The sequence below is a fragment of the Boleophthalmus pectinirostris genome, unplaced genomic scaffold (genome assembly GCF_026225935.1).
Source record: "Boleophthalmus pectinirostris isolate CB_2022bp ecotype Guang Dong unplaced genomic scaffold, ASM2622593v1 HiC_scaffold_18, whole genome shotgun sequence".
In the NCBI taxonomy this organism is placed as follows: domain Eukaryota; kingdom Metazoa; phylum Chordata; class Actinopteri; order Gobiiformes; family Gobiidae; genus Boleophthalmus; species Boleophthalmus pectinirostris.
The window spans coordinates 2,807,206-2,826,240 of record NW_026571133.1 but is presented as its reverse complement, the minus strand read 5'-3'; the positions used below and the strand labels follow the sequence as shown (position 1 = coordinate 2,826,240).

Below are 19,035 nucleotides of genomic sequence, written 5' to 3'. Positions count from 1 at the left end.
CCGCCCGCGCAAACGCCAACGCACGAGTCATAAAAGCTCATTCAAACTCAAACATGCATTCTTAAATTACGCCCTTTGCCGCGCGACTCATGACAGAAACCGATGGAGCGCTAAATTGGCAGGTCCCGCGCGCTGTACCCGGCCGCGCTCGCCCCTCGCCGCTCCCATTGTGTTTCTACGGCGACCTGATTTATCTCCCGCTCTATTATTTTGTGCCGTTACTCAAAAGCGCGGCCTCTCCTCTGCCACTTTCTCCTTATCAAACACGGAGCAGAGTGTGGAGTCCGTTTCCTGCGCCGCTCGGCCTGTCGGGTTTCGACAGAGCAACGGCAATAAACGGCAGCGAGCGCGACCCGACCGTACGAGGAAACGCGGCGCTCTTATCACAGGACATCACAACCAGCTGCTGCAAGGAAAACTGGTTTAAAACTGGTTCAGACCTGGTTTAGGCCATCACAATGAGGGTACTGCAACTAAAACTGAGTTAAAACTGGTTTAGACCTGTTTTGGACCTGGTTTAGACCTGGTTTAGACCTGGTTTAGACCTGTTTAAGACCTGTTTAAGACCTGTTTAAGACCTGGTTTAGACCTGGTTTAGACCTGGTTTAGACCTGGTTTAGACCTGGTTTAGACCAGTTTAGACCTGTTTAAAGACCTGTTTTTTAGACCTGTTTTAGACCTGGTTTTAGACCTGTTTAGACCTGTTTAAGACCTGTTTAGAGACCTGTTTAAGACCTGTTTAAGACCTGGTTTAGACCTGGTTTAGACCTGGTTTAGACCTGGTTTAGACCTGGTTTAGACCTGTTTTAAGACCTGTTTTAGACCTGTTTTAGACCTGGTTTAGACCTGTTTAAGACCTGTTTTAAGACCTGGTTTAGACCTGGTTTAGACCTGGTTTAGAGACCTGTTTAGACCTGTTTAGACCTGTTTAGACCTGTTTAAGACCTGTGTTAGACCTGTTAGACCTGTTTAGACCTGTTCCTGGTTTAGACCTGTTTTAGACCTGGTTTAGACCTGGTTTAGACCTGGTTTAGACCTGGTTTAGACCTGTGTTAGACCTGTGTTAGACCTGTGTTAGACCTGGTTTAGACCTGTGTTAGACCTGTTTAGACCTGGTTTAGACCTGTTTAAGACCTGGTTTAGACCTGGTTTAGACCTGTGTTAGACCTGTGTTAGACCTGTGTTAGACCTGGTTTAGACCTGGTTTAAGACCTGGTTTAGACCTGTTTAAGACCTGGTTTAGACCTGGTTTAGACCTGGTTTAGACCTGGTTTAAGACCTGGTTTAGACCTGGTTTAGACCTGGTTTAGACCTGGTTTAGACCTGTTTAAAACCTGGTTAAGACCTGGTTTAGACCTGGTTTAGACCTAGTTTAGACTTGGTTAGACCTGGTTTAGACCTGGCTCAGTCCTGGTTTAATGCTGGTTTATTCCATCACCATAAGGGTACTGCAAAGGTAACTGGTTTAGACCTGTTCAAGACCTGGTTAAGACCTGGTTCAAATCATATATTGCCTTTTTGTCTTATGCCCTGGTTTGGCCCTGGTTTGATCCTGGTCTGGTCCTGGTGTAGCCCTGGTTTAGACCCTGGTTTAGACCTGGTTTAGACCTGGTTTAGACCTGGTTTAGACCTGGTTTAGACCTGGTTCAGCCCTTGTTTAGTCCTAGTTTGGTCCTGCTTCTTGCTTGTCTTGCAATCCTGGTTTAGTTCTTGTTTAGTCCAGATTTTTTTTAGACCTTATTTTCTGGTTTAGTCCTTCTTGTTTACTCCTAGTTTAGTTCCTCTTTTAGTCTTGCCTTTGACCTGGTTTAGTTCTTCTTTAGTCCTAGTTTTGGTCCTCATTTTCTGGTTTAGTCCTTACATTTAAAACATTCTCCTTAATATCAGTTTAGTCCTGGTTTAGGCGACGGACTGAAAATAAACCGAAACATGATCTTGTCACGAGTTTTATCAGACCACTGCAAAACCTGGACCTATTTAATTAAAACACAACACATTTATATTTTTATATTGTCAAAGTGAAATCCAGCGAGACACAAAACTCATAATAATAATAATATTTGTGTTACCTTTGTGTGAACTGCTCCACTCTGCAGCGGCGCTTTTAATCTCCAACGGATCTGACGGAGGAATGGAAAAATAAATTAAATGCAGAAAATGATTTAGGAATAACAATAATACTGAACAACACGCAGACACACACACGTTTTTAAACACAAACGAGCCTCAAATCTCACAAAACTATGACACAAATCCAATATCCGTCTCGTTTAACTCTATATTCCAACTCTGTAATTACAATATCACCAATAATACTTCACTCAATCAAATAAACCAATGATTAATGACAATAAAAGCAGCAAAAATTCATAAAAATATACTTTAAAATCCCAGAACATTATGTGCTGAGGCCAAACGCTGCACTGGATTCATTTGACAAGAGAAACTGTTAAGAAAATGATCGCTGGTGCCCTCTGGTGTTGAACAAAGGTACTACCGCAAACTCAAACACCAAATTACTTCACAGGAAAATACCACACAACTTCAGAGCAAACATTTTGAAGTATTATTGCTACTTAAATTATAATAGTGAGAGGAAAAAACAACGTACAACTCCGATAATCTACAAAACAACCAAGCGAAAACCTCTTAAAACTCGCTATTATAATATTGTTTCCGTATCTCAAACAGACCTGGAGTTGTGTTTTGTTTCATTCACACATGTTCGACACACAAAGAGCTCTTCTCTCAAAAGGAAAACACACCGTTCCACCTCGTGATGTCATGCGGTGATACAGGAAGTGCTCCACTGCGTTCTGAAACTCCACGCACCTTCACTAGAATCAGTTGGGTGAAATTTCTACGGAACAAAATGTAAAAGGAAGCTGCAGGCCTGTCACGATATATATCTATTAGAGGTGTAACGATATCCAAGACTCACGATACGATATCGTCACGGTACGATATTTATTACGATATCATGGGAAAGCTCACGATACGGTGGGGAGGTTCACGATAAGGGATGTAACAAAATCCAAATTTCTTATTATATTTACACAATATTTTCACGATATACATATTTACTGCAATATTTTGTGGAGGCAAACAAAACTGTGAATATGCTACTTTTTCCTCTTAAAATGCCTTGACAAGACTTAATCCAAAGAACTAAGTCTCAAAACTGCTTAGTATCACGATAAACGATGAAACTATGCCACAGAAAATAAAGCAGGATAATTTCTGTAAACCATTAAAAATATTAAAAACATGAGCTACAACAAATAACCAACATTCAGTCCTGGAAGTGACTTTTTCACTCCTCTAAACCTCAAATCTTACTGTATTACATTAGAAATTGAAAAAAAAATTAAAAAATTTACACTATTGTAACAAAAATTTACACACAATACATTTTGAGCCCCAAAATATATTGTTCAAACTTTCATATATTGAACGCCAAGTCAATATAGTAATTATCGTAACAGGCTTAGGGAGCTGTTAACTTGAAAACTACTGCTTAATGACATCACAAGGTGGAACCGAGCATTTATTTTACTCTAATAATCAATGATAACTCAAACATAATATTGAAACTATGCCACTGAAAATAAAGCAGGTTAATTTCTGGAAACCACTAAAAACATCAAAAACATGAGAGAACAGAGCATTTATTTTGCTCTAATAATCAAGGATTACTATTGAGACTATGTCATTGAAAATAAAGCAGGATCATTTCTGTAAACCATTAAAAAAAGACATCAAAAACGTGAACTACAAAAAATAAATAGCAAAATGAACCAACATTTAGTCTCGGAAGTTACTTTTTTCATCCCTCTTAACTTCAAATCTTACTGTATTACATAAAAAATAGAACAAATGTCTCCACTACTCTATCAAAAATGTACACACAATATTTTTTTTTAAATTGTGAGCTCCAAAATATATTGTTCCAGCTTTCACATATTGAACACTAAATAGGTAATTTTCGTAACAGGCGTAGGGAGATGTTCACTTCAAAACTACTGCTTAATGACATCACAAGGTGGAACCGAGCATTTATTTTGCTCTAATAATCAACGATAACATAATATTGAAACTATGCCACTGAAAATAAAGCAGGTTAATTTTTGGAAACCACTAAAAACATCAAAAACATGAGCTACAACAAATTTAAAAAAACTAAAGGAACCAACATTTAGTCCTGGAAGTTACTTTTTCATCCCTCAAAACCTCAAATCTTACTGTATTACATAAAAAATTGAAAAAACATCCCAACTATTGTAAGAAAAATGTACACACAACAAATTTTGAGTCCTAAAATATATTGTTCCAGCCAATATAGTCAATATAGTAATTATCGTAACAGGCTGAAGTCGCTCTTAATGACATCACGAGGTGGAAATGCGCACTTATTTTGTTCTAATAATAAAGAATTACTCAAACACGTGTGAATGAAACCAAACATATGCAGTGTAATCTTCCAGATAAGACATGAGGTGATATATTTGCACTTTTGTTGTTCATTTCACAGTTCATTTACGCCTCCGTGAGTTCAACCGACACAATCACATACGCATTTTTATCACATTTACCATAATATTATCATAGAAATAACCTCATTAAATCATCAGATACTCACTTTTCTCAATAATCTCCTCCCTCACAAGAATTAAAACGTTTTCAAACCTCGAAAAACGACACAAATCTGATTCCACAACCACCAGCAGAGGGCGCCACACTGCCACTACCTGCCCGTACAGAGCCGCGTCTGTGTCCGTGTCTGATCCAGAGACGCACCTGTGGCCAGAATGAAGGACTCGGGGGTCCGCTTGGGGAGGGGGGGAGGGGAGTCATCGCTGTCCCAACAACAGTCTGGGTCAAAGGTCAGAGGTCAGACAACAGGTTAAGTCACCAAAGAGAAACATGAACAGCAACACGTTAAAAACCTTTAAGTTATTTCTAAATAAACATAAGATAACTGCAATTTGAGCTAATATTTTCTTCAAATTCTGTTTATATTGTGGTAAAATTGGCGATTCTTAGCCAAATTATTTCACTATATAATTGAGTGTCTTAGATTTTTTGTTGTTTTGTTTTTGATAATTTACATTTTTATCATTTTTTATTATTATGTTTGAGTTTCTCCTGGACGCCAAAGAAGCTGTTTTCAATTTCTTGAGGTACATTTTAGGATCCTGGTTTGCTCCTGGTCTAGACCTGGTTTGGACCTGTTTTAGTCCAGATATAGTCCTGGGTTGTGTCCTGATTTGCATGTAGTTCAACAGCTCTTATAGTACCGTAATTTCCAGACTATTGAGCGCACCTGAATATAAGCTGCATTAATAAAATTTTAACAAAATTTTAAAATTAAATTATTTTAACACACGGCGATAAACTGTTTAAGTGCTCTGACGATACCGCGAGTTAGTGTAGCAACTTCATGTGAACCCTAGATCGCACAGACAGTGGCGTTTTCTGCACGCATCCGCTGTGTTATCAAACCATAAACCGTATATACTCAAATTCACAGAGGCCAAAATTAAAAACTGGGACTAAGTCATGGGCCAAACTAAATATTTACTGAAAAATTTCAAGAACATCTGCATGTTTTCTCTTCTTTCAAGATATGAAATGTTAAACATTTTCTTATTAAAATAAATGTTTAATAATAGTTTTGCTTAAACACTGAATCCAGAACAACAATAATATAAAATAATAACAACATTTTCTCTATAGTCTATCTGTAGCAGGCAGGCAGCTCTAATACATATTTGATATGATCTTGGCGGCCAAATATAATTGTATCACGGGACAATTTTGGCCCCCGGGCCTGAGTTTGACATGTCTGGTATATATGAATGGACAATGTGCCAGACAAATAATCTGTCCATATATTCGTCACATCATTTTATTCACCACAGAGTTCAAAGTGTGAGAAAAAATTAGCGGCTTATAGTCTGTAACTTACGGTAGTTTATTATGATTGTATATTTAGTGTAATAAAGAGGTCACTTTATGGTACACTTTTTATATGTTTGGGCCACAGTAGGTTTCACTGTTATTGAGAAACATCTGTCAAATATATGTTTTTATTTCCCATATCAAATTATAACAAATTATAACGCGGTAAACAGAGAGCCTTTAAATGATATTGACTTGTTTTTGTGGGTCCCTGAGTATTTATTTTATGACACAGACTATACAGGGGATTTAACACTCAAGGTTTACATTTGATTAAACCTGTCTCCGTCTGGACATTCTTATTTACAATGTCGACCTGAGTGTGCTATAAAGTACTTAAATATATATATATATATATATATATACACCCATGCATTATGTTCATACAATATTCTTTTTTATTAGTATTAAAGGTCCTATATTACGCAAACATGACTCTTGTGAGATTTAAGTCATGTTAGAACGCTGTTGCCTCATCACAAACAGACCTGGAGTTGTGTCTTGTTTCATTCACACATTTATTTATTGGTCTGTAAACATTTCCAAAGCTGAAAATGCTCTGTTCCACCTTGTGATGTCACGATTAAGCGGTAGTTTTCAAGATACACCACAAAAAAGCCTTGCAAAAATTTGAGATCTAAACAGTTAAAACTATCAGAAAATGACTTAAAAGTAGTGAAACTGTCCATGCAGCAAGATCATTTTACTTGACAAGCTACTTCTAGACTAGAATTAAGCATCTCAGAACTAGTAAATCCATAATAAATCTGAAAACAACATGAATAACCTGACATAAGTTTTAAAATCTTGGCCAGATCAGAGAAATTTGTAGAGCAAACAGCTCCTTTGTTTTGTACAGATTGGCAATTCCAAAATTGAAAATTATCCAAATGATTCTAGTGATGGTGTATGGAGTTTAAAAAAACAGTGGAGCACTTCCTGTATTACCACATGACATGACAAGGTGGAACAAGGTGGAGTGTTTTCTGTTGAAAATATGTGTGAATTAGGGCTGAACGATTTAAAAAAAAATCTCGCAAATATTGAGATTTCGATTTCGTCCACGATTTTTTTCAAATCAAGTTTCAGTGCACATGAACATCTGTAAACATCACAGAAAGTTGCATCATACCAGAGTCCTGCACCGATGATTTGACGCTGGACGTTTTACAGAAACAAAACTTAAAACCACATGACTCATTTGCATAAACTATAAGCGCTGAAAAAAACAGTTCTTTCCTTGTGCTGCTGATGGCGGTTCAGCTTGTGTCGGACTAAACGACACGACTCAGTGGAATATGAGTGTTCTTTCTGTGACAGAGGATGTGCTGCTGATGGTGAGTCTTTCTGTGCTTCTATCGCGTTGGAGATGATTCATGTTGAACACGAAAGCCAAGTTTAAAATCTCACCTCCTCATGTTGTGGCGGTGAATTACTTCGAGGCACATAGACCTCGACGCAGATCCATGAATCAAAAACGACGGCGACAAGGCGACACCCAACCCAGTGTGGGTTGACTCAGCGCAGAACTAAACTTCGCCCTTAAAACTGGACTGTAAGGAGCACTGCAAAAAACGCGGCTTTGACGCTTCTAAAATCATGTTGTCTGAGATCTCGATTTTCGGTTCAAAACGACACATCGTTCAGCCCTAGTGTGAATGAAACAAAACAACTCCAGGTATGTTTGCGATGACGAAAACAATATTAAAACCAATCAGAAAACAGTGTAATATAGGCCCGCAAGTCTATATATTTTGAATTATTTTGCATTTCATTTCATTATATTTTTATGTCAACATTTCTACTTAGTAATATAGAGTAAATATCCTACTAGACTTTCGTTGTTTCTCTTATTTAAGGTTATAAGCAATATAATTTTAGTACAAAGTGTGCAGTCCTTGTAGCCACCAGTCTTTAGCTCAGTGCATCTCAAAGCATTTAAACTGCTGCAAGCCCCGAAAGCGCCCCCTGCTGCTTCAAAACTGACACAGCCAAAGTCAGAGAGGCACCAGCCAAGCAGACCGACACTCCAGTGCAGCTTTAACGAGATTTAACCAAAAAAAAAAACAAAAACAAAAAAAAAACAAGCCAAAAAATCAGCCAGTGACCAGAGACCAGCCAGCCCAGTCCGCTCCAATCCAAGCAGGAACCACGATTTCAGAATCCCGGGATTTTGAAATCATTTGAGAAGAATCCAGCTTCTCGTCACGAAAGGTTTTCAAACTCGTCAGCAGCCAAGTCAATGGAGGAGCTGATAGAAAGTGACACGCAGCTCAGGACAACTCCAAATGTGCTCAAAATGTAAGAATCATGCAAATGCAGTTTCCCCTTTACCGTCCGTTCATCATGCAATCACACACACGCAAGTTATAACACGTAGAAACATCATCTTTTTTGCTTTTTTTGTACTTTTTAAATTAGTTTTTTACCAATTTTCAACTATATTAAATGTTAGATTCATACTTTTACATACTATATGGTCTCTACATTTTTTATTTATTTATTTTTTTTGTAGTTAAAGGTCCACTGCGCAACTTTTCTGGTAGAGGGTCCGTTACTTGTCTCCGTGGAGATGTTATCGCTTTGCCTGGAATGTTACATGGTGTGACTTTAAACATTTCCATCTCGCATTTATTCATTACGGGTGGGTTTTGTTGCCGATACTATACATATCTCGATACACGGGTCACGATACGATACATATCTCGATACAGTGAGCTTTCGATTCAATAAAATATATTTCAAATCGATTCGATATGGTTCAATAAAAAAAAAAAAATAAAAAAAAAAACTAGCAAAACTAGCAAAATATCAATGTATTTTATAGTTTATTTATTTATTGTTTTACTATTACTATTTTTATTTATTGGTTTTATTATTTTTGTTCTTTGATATCATAATTTTATTTATTTATTTTATTAGTTTCCTTATGGGTGAAACATAATTTTACAGATTTTTTTATTTTTATTTATTTATTTTTTAATAAAATGATTGACATTGCTATGTGAAGCACTTTGGAAACTGTTTTGTTTATAAAATGTGCTATACAAATAAAGTTGGATTGGATTGGTTTAATGTGACGATACAGGATCGATATCGTGGGCTTCTGTATCGATATATCATCAAGAGGATTTTTTTGGGTATATTTTACAAAATCTTTTGGTTACAGAGCTACAGTTTTGTTGTTTGTTTAGTGGAAGGAAACTCGTTCATGCGACACATTTGACATTTTTGATGATTAAAATGTTTGTGTTTCATATGAACTTTGCAAAAGAAATGGTTTAACAAAGACTTTTAGTATCACAGTCATGATTTAGCCTTTATTTTTTATTGAACCATATCGAATTGATTAGAAATATATCGTATCGAATCGAAAGTGCGCTGTATCGAGGTATGTATCGTATCGGCAACTTCTTAATGACACCCAGCCCTATTTTTGCACACCCCTACTGTGAGTAGAGGCGACTCTCCACAGATCTGACCTGTAATGTAGCGTAGTGGTATAGGCGAGTTTCATTGTTGACAAAAGCGCGCGTTGCATGCTGGGAATTATTTTGGTCGGCGGCAAGAAACACTCAATTCAACATGACGGACGGAGCGAGAAAGCACGTAAAGGGTATTGATCCCGGTTATTTATCCACTCTAACGGCAGAGGACCCAAGACCATTTGACCAGAAATTGGTCATAAGCATCGATGGAGCCAAATCACCCTTTTCAACCCCGACAAAAGGTGGACCAAACCAAATTTCTGGTCAGAATCGCCAACTACCTGGACAAATATTCACTTTGGCGATATCCACAATGACTTGGTGGAAACTCCTGGGCCATTCACAGCAGAAAAGATGAAAACCTCCAAGAGTCTCGATGTGTTGTTGAACTTGTTGGAGTCCACGGTTTGTTAGGATCTTCTACGTTTGCTCTGTGGATGTTTGAAAGCCGTTTAATTCACCGTTAGCGGTTCTTTTCACTCAGAATACGAAAAAGACATTTTCCTTCTTCCGTGCTTCTATTTGTGCATCCGATAATGCAGCAGGAATTTACCATTATCGGGGATAAATACGCGAGGTTACGCACTGTGTTTGACGCTATCCTGTTTCTTGCCTCCGACCAAAATATTTCCCAGCAGCAACGCGGGCTTTTAATAACAATGACGTCAGCTGAAACTCGCCTATAACCTGTCCGTCCTTCGCTTCACGGATGGGTTTAATCTATACTGTTGAACATTCCACACAAAGCCATAGCGTTTCCATGGAGACAAGCAGGTGACAGACCCTGAACCGGAAACTTTACGCAGGAGGAGCTTTAAACGCGAAAGTTATCATTACTATAATTTTTTTTCCATCTGCTTTATAGAAATGTGAAGTTAAAGCTGCACTGTGTAACTTTTCTGGTGTAGTGTCCGCCACCTCCTTGTCTCCATGGAGATTAGAGTTATTGCTTTGCTAGAAATGTTCCACAGTATGACATTAAAACTATTAAATCTTGCATTTATTCTAAGCATTCTTGGTCACCTCTCCACAGATCTGACCTGTAATTTGACCTAGTTTCATCACCTGCTTATGTCCATACTCTGGAACTTTTCAGACAAAGCAATAACATCTCCATGGAGACAAGACAAAACCTCTGAAAAGTTACGCACTGCAGCTTTAACCAGTCAGACGCACTTTCTAAAAAACGCCAGTCGCAGGTCACGTACTTGCAGGATTGGCGGTCGGCGACGGCGTGTTCTGCCCGGCGATGGACATGGGCGTCACCTTCCTGATCGGCAGCTGGTCGCCGAGGAGCCCTGAAGACGCGGTCACCATGGCGGCCGTCGCCGTGGAGACGCTCGTGTGAGGGTGGTGGTACCCGGCGACGCCGCCCGCGCCGCCCACCACCATCTCGGCGTCCGCCTCTTCGTCCGAGTTGTCCGAGTGGAGCGGGTTCGTGAAGCTTAGCGCAGTTCTGACCGGCGTGGAGGAAGAAGACGAGGACGAGGAGGAGAGATGGGAGGAGCAGGAGGAGCTCTGGGGGACGCGATCGGACGAAGACGACGAGGATTTCGAGAGGTTCTTCTCCGGGCTCGTCGACGGCTGGCTCCACGCCGCGTGCCCCGGTTTGACGTCCAAGCTATCGACTTTTTCGCTACTCTTCACCGGTAAATGATTTGGCCTCGCTAAAACCCCGTCTTCTTTGCCGTCCCCGCACGATCCCGCTCCTCCCTCCGTTCCCGAATCTTCCGAAAGCGACGAGCTGGAAGTCAAAATGGCGGGTCCTGCCCTGGTTTTGAACGCGTGGCATCGGTGCAGCATGTTCGCGCTGTTTGCCGAAGAAGCCGCCAAGCCCATGGAGTTGGTCGTGTCGAAACTGCGCGGTCCCTCCTGCAGCGGCACCTTTTTGATCTCTATGCTCAGTTTGCGTTCGATTCGGGGCGCGCCGGAGCCCTCGATGACGGGAGACAGAGGCGAGGAGGGAGTGTGGGTCTGGCTGGCTCCCGAGTCGGACTTCGTCGATGTCGTGGAAGAGGATTTGTTGTTGTAGTTGTCGTTTAAGTCTAAAGTCTGGGTTTGTTGTTTGGATACGTTTTGGTCCTTTAGCTCCGACTGGCTGCTGTTGGTGTTGGCGCAGGTTTCTGATTGGTTCTGCTGCTGGTCCACTTCCTGCTTCTGAAAAATAAGAAAAAATAAAAATAATTAAAATGACCTTTGCTTAATGAATTATTAAATTGATTCGATTAAAATAATTTTTAAAAAGTCTGGCGTCATGAATTCTTTGGTTTTAGATTTGGCAAAATTTGGTGGTTATTTTTTTTAAAGGTTCATTATGTTGGTGTTACTCTCTTGTTTCTATGGAGATGTCACTGCTCTGCCTGGAATGTTCCACAGTGTGACATTAAACAGCTCTACTGTACATTTATTAAATTACAGGTGGTTTCACAGCCTGAAAATACCCAGAAAAACCAGCGTTCTGACTGTGAGCGGCGTCGCCTCTCCACAGATCTGACCTGTGACTTGGTCTGGTTTGGTCTCCGTGAAGATAGAAAGGTTTAATGCCACACTGTGAAACATTCCAGACAAAGCAATAACAGCTCCATGAAGAAAAGCATTTGACGCACCCTCCATCAGAAAAGTTACACAATGCACTTTAAATAAATTATTAAATTTATATGCTGAAAATTTAAATAACAAAGGTTGGTGTTCTTTGTTTTTTTTTTGCATTTTTTTTAAACCATTACTAAACTACTACATTTTAAACCTGCACTTGTTTATTGTAATTTTTCCAATCATTGAAGCTAAACAGTAAAGAAAAGTAAAGCAGTACAAGTACTTTATTAAAAAGATTAGAAATTAGTTTAATTTAAATGTATAATTCATTTTCATAATAGCCTTTTAATTCTTTGTTTTTTATATTAGACATTTTCTAAATGAATATTTGTACAGGTGTAATTGCAGCTGCAGCAACGGATTATTATTACATTAATCCTGAAAGAAAATTATAAGTATTATTAGGTTTTCATTACTTTAAAGATGCACTGCAAAACTCACTTGTCTCCATGGCGATGGTATTGCTTTACTTATAATGTTCCACAGTTTGTCATTAGACTTAAAGGTTGTATAGAGGATTTTTTAAGGGAAGAGAAATACAGCGACAGTCCTTTTTCAAATGTTGTGCATGTCTTGTTACTGCCTTGTTACTCTAGAAATCACACTTGTTTACAGCCTGTGCGCGTTCAGAATTACTGCTGAAGTGACCCGTCTAGAAATAATTTAGCGACCGACCCGTCAGTTTTTAAACTCTTCGTCTGCATCATTCACGCAATCGCTGGAAGAGATCTCCCAAGATTCACCTCAGTTTGTCTTTGCTCCTTTTCGCCTTCTCTTCTTCTTTCAGCGACCTCAAAAACGGACTTTCTTTTGCGGCGAACTGGTCGTCGATTCTCGTCCGCCGTCTCGACAAACTTCGCGCGAAAAGAACTGCTGCATAAACCGCATAATCCCCACGCGCCGGCGAATCAGTTACACTAGAAACGTAGGGAGTTTGATTGACAACCTTACAGCCATAGAAAATGAGGCAGCCTTGTTTTCTATTGGCTGATGTTTATCCAGACTCACTACATCCACAGTAGATTTTCATTCTTTTTTTTTTTTTTTGGATCATCATAATTACAAGGCTGCTGCGTCTCTGTAATGGTATTTTAAATTTTCATTGAATTTGAAACAAACAAACAAAAAAAAATCCTCTATACAACCTTTAAACAGTTGTTACCATCAGGTCAAGTTACAGACAGATCTGTCATGAGGCCAGGTACAGATATCGATACCTTGACTTTAAGTATCATCTGATAACCGATACTGACCGATACCAGTTTGGGGATGGAAAATGGCCCTTATTTCTTTAAATGACAGATAACTTATTGTACAAGTGATTTAATTATGTTATGTAACTGTTATTTATCCTTCCTTGTGGTCAGTACTCGGATGGGAGACACTGGGAAATCAGGTGCCACATGGGGGTAAAAAACTGTTGTTGTGTACTTAGGCAAGACACTTCACCCACATTGCCCAGTATGAAAGTGGTGTGTGAGTGTGAGTGATGGTGGTCGGAGGGGCTGATGGCACAGATTGGCAGCCTCGCTTCCGTCAGTTTGCCCCAGGGCAGCTGTGGCTACAGTAGTAGTTCACCAGCAGTGTGGAGCGAATGAATGATCCTCTGCAAAGCGTCTCTGAGTGTCCAAAAAAGTGCTATATAAAACTGATGCATGATTATGATTCTTAAATAACTACAGAGCAGATTTGTATGAATATGAGTTCAGACGTCCTAGACCAGGGCTGTTCAAACTCTTTTCATCAAGGGCCACATGTCTAAACACAGATGAAGCAGAGGCTGATCGAGGCCGTACACTGATGCTCAGTCTTTATTTATGCTAAAATACTTAAAACCACACAGTAAATATTAAATATTTGCTTTATCAAGGTAGATTTTCAAAAAACTCGGAGTAAAAAAAATATTTTTTAATTGATGCGAGGTCATTTGGGCCAATTCACCTGGAAGCCTGAGGGCCAAGAAAAATTTGTCTGAGGGCCACATTTGACCCATGGGTCTTAGGCCAAAATCAGCCTGTAAATAGACCATATTTATTTTTTTTTTGTAGTAGTACTTTTTATTATCCCTGTAGGGAAATTCTTCTGTGCATTTCACTCATCCTCTCAGGAGCAGTGGGCAGCACATGAGGCGCCCGGGGAACTAACTCCATGTTCTTGTTTCTAGGCTTTCAGGACCTGAGCTGAAGGATTTAACCTGTGGTGCATTTCTGGGTTGATGGGGGAAACCAGAGAACCTGAAGGAAACCCACCCAGACGAGGAGAACATGTGAACTCCACACAGAAAGGCCCACCTGGAACCTTCTTGCTGTGAGGCGTGCGTGCTAGACACTCAGCCCCCAAGATATTGGATGAACTGATATCGTGGAACCACATATCAGGCAAAATTTTTCAGTATCGGCACTGTGTTTTCTTCTTACCAAAAATTTCAGCCCATAAGTTTAGTTGTGTTAATAGAAAAGCCGCTGGTACCTGTGTGGTGTTGTTGTGCGTGGTGGCGAGCACGTGCAGCACAGGTTTGGGGTGGTAGCGGTCGTTGTCCTGGCGTACGTTGGTGACGGTGGGGAAGGCGGAGGGGGGAGAGGGGGTGAGGATGGGGGGCACCGGGTGAGGCTCGGGGGGCTGCAGGATCTCCTCCTTCACATCTCCCTCCGTCTGAGCGCTGGAGAAAAGAGGAAAATAAGTAAAAGATTTAAAAACCTATTGCTGATTGCATTTGAGATTTGGGGCGATACAAGACAAATGCAAATCCAATCTTTACCTTGCAATAACCTATGTGTTATTTATAAACCTTCAAGCTCTGAAATTTTACGCTTTAGTCGAACTTTACACTTTGAAAATCATGTTCAACAACAATCTCATGTCAAAATCATTTCAGAATAATGTTCAAAATCCGAAAGAGCCAATATGAGCTCAGAGTTATGACCACGTTTATCAAAAAGAAAATCAAAAACAACATTATAAAGTTTTGTACATCTGTTAAAGGGGTGAAACTCTGGAACAATTGCACAGAAAACCTAAAACTGTGTACCACTCTCTTCTATTTTATAAAGAAGTTTAAATGTTTTACTCTGGGCAGATACATGAATTATGAGACTAAGTTTGTGCTGTTGTACTTTGCTGTACTGTTACTGATTTGTTTGTTTCCTCGTGCTGTATTTATGACAGGGTGACCATATTTCCGTTTGTGAAAACCCGGACACCTTACCGGGGGGTGGGGCCTCGATACTGAGCTACTCTCGCCTCGCAACCTGTGCACATGTCCTCCCGCTTGTCTTGACCGGGATGGAAAACAGAGATTGTTAAAAGCGCATTTTCACTTCGGCATGTTGCAGACTGACCGACTCACGGTGTCCGCTCGCTCCTTCTGAGTCACAGACGCTACGAGAGACGCTCAATTGAATGGCCCCAATGAAAGATCATGAAAAATCTGACATTTCCATCACTTTATGAAAAAAACAAACCCGGACGCCCAGGACAGGACGCAAAAAACGGACATGTCTGGAGAAAAAACAGATGTTTGATCACCCTAATTTATGAAGATGAACCGATGTCAAGATGTCGCTCTGATAAAGGAATAAAGGTTAAAAAGGCAGAATAAGCTCAAGCTTCAGCCTCCACCTTTTCAGTCTGTGTATGTTAAATATGATAATTTTATTATCCCATATTTGCTAAATACTTGTGTGATATTCTAGGCCTATGAGTTAACCATTTATGTACTACAATTCTTTGATTTATAATGTACCAATCACTTGTCACTTGTTGAATAACCTCTGTGTGTTTGACAACTGTGTGCAGTGTCCTGTCGCTCTAGTGAACCTCGAGATGATTCCTCACATGAAGCCAACTCCCACTGTCACACATGCAAGAGTTATGATGGTGTCTGTCCAAACCTAAGGCACCTCCTGATTGTTAATCATGTTTTATGTGTTTGTACTATGCATAGCTGCACCAGTTTCTTATTATGTCTTGGCTGTTTCCCCTTCCCCTTGAGAATTATCGTTCTGTAACTAGGGCCTCCTAATGAAATAAAAAGAGTCATCAGAACGTGTGGAGACTGTTGGTTTTGATGCCCACTCTCTGCCCGTTCTCCTCGCGAGTAAAACTGAATTAATCTCTTGTCTTTCTTCTTGTTTTAATGTTTAGATAAACCTAACACTGACTGTGAAATGTCAGAATAAACCTGTGACCGAAATCAATCCATCAAATAATAATAACTATAATATGTACGTTTTTTTCAAAAGAAACTCAACTAGCCTACACACGGGCAAGAAAAAAGACGCTACATAAATAACAGACATTCTCGGAGGTTGGATGCAAGTGTGAAACAGGTGAGTTTTTAACTGTTTAAATTTACTTTATCGTTTTAAAATTATAATTAATAAACCTCGACCGAGCCGTGGTTGATTTGCAAAAACGCACCACTGTCAATCACAATATTTTCATTAAACATTACAATAATTAAAGGTGCACGCGTGTTTTTGTCTCTCAGGAGAATTAAGATGTTATTGCTTTGCCTGGAATGTTCCACAGTACGGCATTAAACATTATTGCTCAAAATTAAACTTAATAAACCTGCATTCTTACTGTGAGCAGGGATCACCTCTCTCCACGGAAATAGAAATGTTTAATGCCATACTATGAAACAAAGCAAAACAATATCATCTCCATGGAGACAAAGCGAGCAGCAGACATCGCCAGAAAAAGCTGCACAGTGCATCTTTACGTCAACTCCAATGTAATAAATAAATCACTTTTGTTAGAGTAATTTTAAATACATTTTCACAGAGGCAATTTTCTTCAATAACCAGTGTCGGGGAGTAACAGATTACATGTACCGGAGTTATGTAATCAGAGTACAAATTATGAGTAACTGTATTCGGTTACAGTTACTGTTTCAGTGAGTGGTAATTGGATTACAGTTACTTTGTTGAAATAACTGGATTACACGGCGGTATTTTCCTGTCTTCACATTTTGGGCTAAATCCCTTTTTTTTTTTTCTCGGTAATTTCACTCATTGCCGGACACTAAAACAGGACTAAAACAGGTCTAAACTAGATCTAAACCAGGACTAAAACAGAGCTAAAACACTAGGACTAAAACAGAGCTAAAACACTAAAACAGGTCTAAACCAGGACTAAACTAGGACTAAAAACTAAAACAGACTAAAACAGGACTAAAACACTAAACAGGACTAAACCTAAAGACTAAAACAGGACTAAACCAGGACTAAAACTAAAACAGGACTAAAACAGGACTAAAACAGGAAAAACTAAAACTAAAACAGGACTAAAACAAGACTAAAAAAAGGACTAAACCAGGACTAAACTAGGACTAAAACTAAAAACTAAACTAGGACTAAAACCAGGGTAAAACTAAACTAGAGCTAAACTAAATCTAAAACCAGGACTAAACCAGACTAAAACTAAACAGGACTAAAACAGGACTAAAGGAAAACAGGACTAAACCAGAAAAACTAAACCTAAGACTAAAACAGGACTAAAACCAGGTAAAACTAAAACCAGGACTAAAACTAAAACAACTAAACAGCTAAAAAGCTAAACCTAGTGGACTAAACAGTGTAAAACTCCTAAACCTCTTCTATCAATCAATATTTTTTAATCTGGTTCAGTAAAGTCTGGGCTTTTTATTTTCTTTTAGCAAACAAAACTTCTTATGTTACGATTTCCTCGTCTTTGCTTCTCTCCAGCAAATCAAGTAATCCAAAGTATCCAGATTACATTACTCGCTTTAAGTCATTTAATGGATTCTGTTACAAACTACATTCTGGGGTATTTAATCTGTAATCTGTAGAGAAATACACCTTCCCAACACTGTCAATAACACAGTGTTTTCTCTCTGTGTCGGAATAATTCATTAGTAACAGATCTCGACCAGTAGGTGTCACCAACGAGACGCGGCCGAAACCCTTGACGCGCTCAAATATGAGACAGATCTTGGGAGTTAAAGAAAGTCACTCGCGGTGGCAGTTAGTTGTATATTTAGCCGTGTACTCAGACTTTTAACAGTAAAAGGATGTGGCTGTGACGCTGAGCTAAATCAGGAGCAGGTGACTAAACCCAAGACCCGACCCGAAGGCAATACACTGCAAAAAAAGGACGGATTCACATGGGTCAGAAAGACGACTAGACCTTCATAGACGCTCGTATACTTGAATTTAAAGGTCCTGTATTACGCAAAATTAACCCGTTGTGAGTTTTAAGCCGTGTTTTCATGCCGTTACCTCGTCAAAAACAGACCTGGAGTTGTGTTTTGTTTCTTTCAGACACGTTTAAATAAATAACTCTGCATTATTAAATCGTTTTCTAAGTTAACAGCAACCCTTTAACCTTTAGTTGAGTAGAAATTGGCGATTCCAGGGCTGAAACGATCCAAATAATTCTAGTGTAAATGTACGTAAGCTTAAAAACACATCGGAGCGCTTCCTTGTTTTTCAGTTTGAGAGAAGAACTCAGCCCTAAATCTGCAGAGTTTGTGCGTTAAAGTTTTGTGAATGAAACAAAACACAACTCCAGGTATGTTTTTGATGAGCTGGAATATAACATAAATCAGAAAAAAAGGGGAATACAGGCCCTTTAATTTAAAAATATATCTTCTAATTCTATAAAATTGTAATAATAATGTCAAAAATTCAGAATGCGTTGCCTTTCTTACACCCAAGGTCACGTTACGAAGCATAAACACGATAAAAACAACGTTAAAACAACTATCCGTGGGTTTCAGACACTGTTGGGCAAGTGACTTTAAAACTGTAATGTGTTATTTATTTATGACTTGTTATTGTCACAATTTTACTGTGTTTAAAATGTAAAATATTACACGACTATTACAGCACTTTAAATTACTCAACAAAATAACTGTGAAGATGCTGAACTTTTGCGCCGTATATGGACTGAACCAGGACTAAACCAAAACTGAACCAGAACTAAACCAGGACTAAACCAAAACTGAACCAGAGCTGAATACGGACTG

At 39.1% G+C, this 19,035-nt stretch overlaps 1 protein-coding gene across 3 annotated transcripts in view; it reads right to left on the bottom strand.

The window, feature by feature from the left end:
• ptpn12 (protein tyrosine phosphatase non-receptor type 12) overlaps positions 1-19,035 on the bottom strand; it is a 153,665-nt gene that overhangs the window by 13,159 nt on the left and 121,471 nt on the right. For all 3 annotated transcript variants that reach the window (XR_008632169.1, XM_055153534.1, XM_055153533.1), the window contains exons 13-15: positions 14,514-14,703; positions 10,658-11,606; positions 2,070-2,120 (exon numbers count right to left, since the gene is read on the bottom strand). Coding sequence is in view for 2 of the 3 variants with exons in the window: in XM_055153534.1 (XP_055009509.1) it covers positions 2,070-2,120; positions 10,658-11,606; positions 14,514-14,703 (1,190 nt within the window). In the remaining variant the exon portion in view is untranslated. The remainder of the gene's footprint in view (positions 1-2,069; positions 2,121-10,657; positions 11,607-14,513; positions 14,704-19,035) is intronic.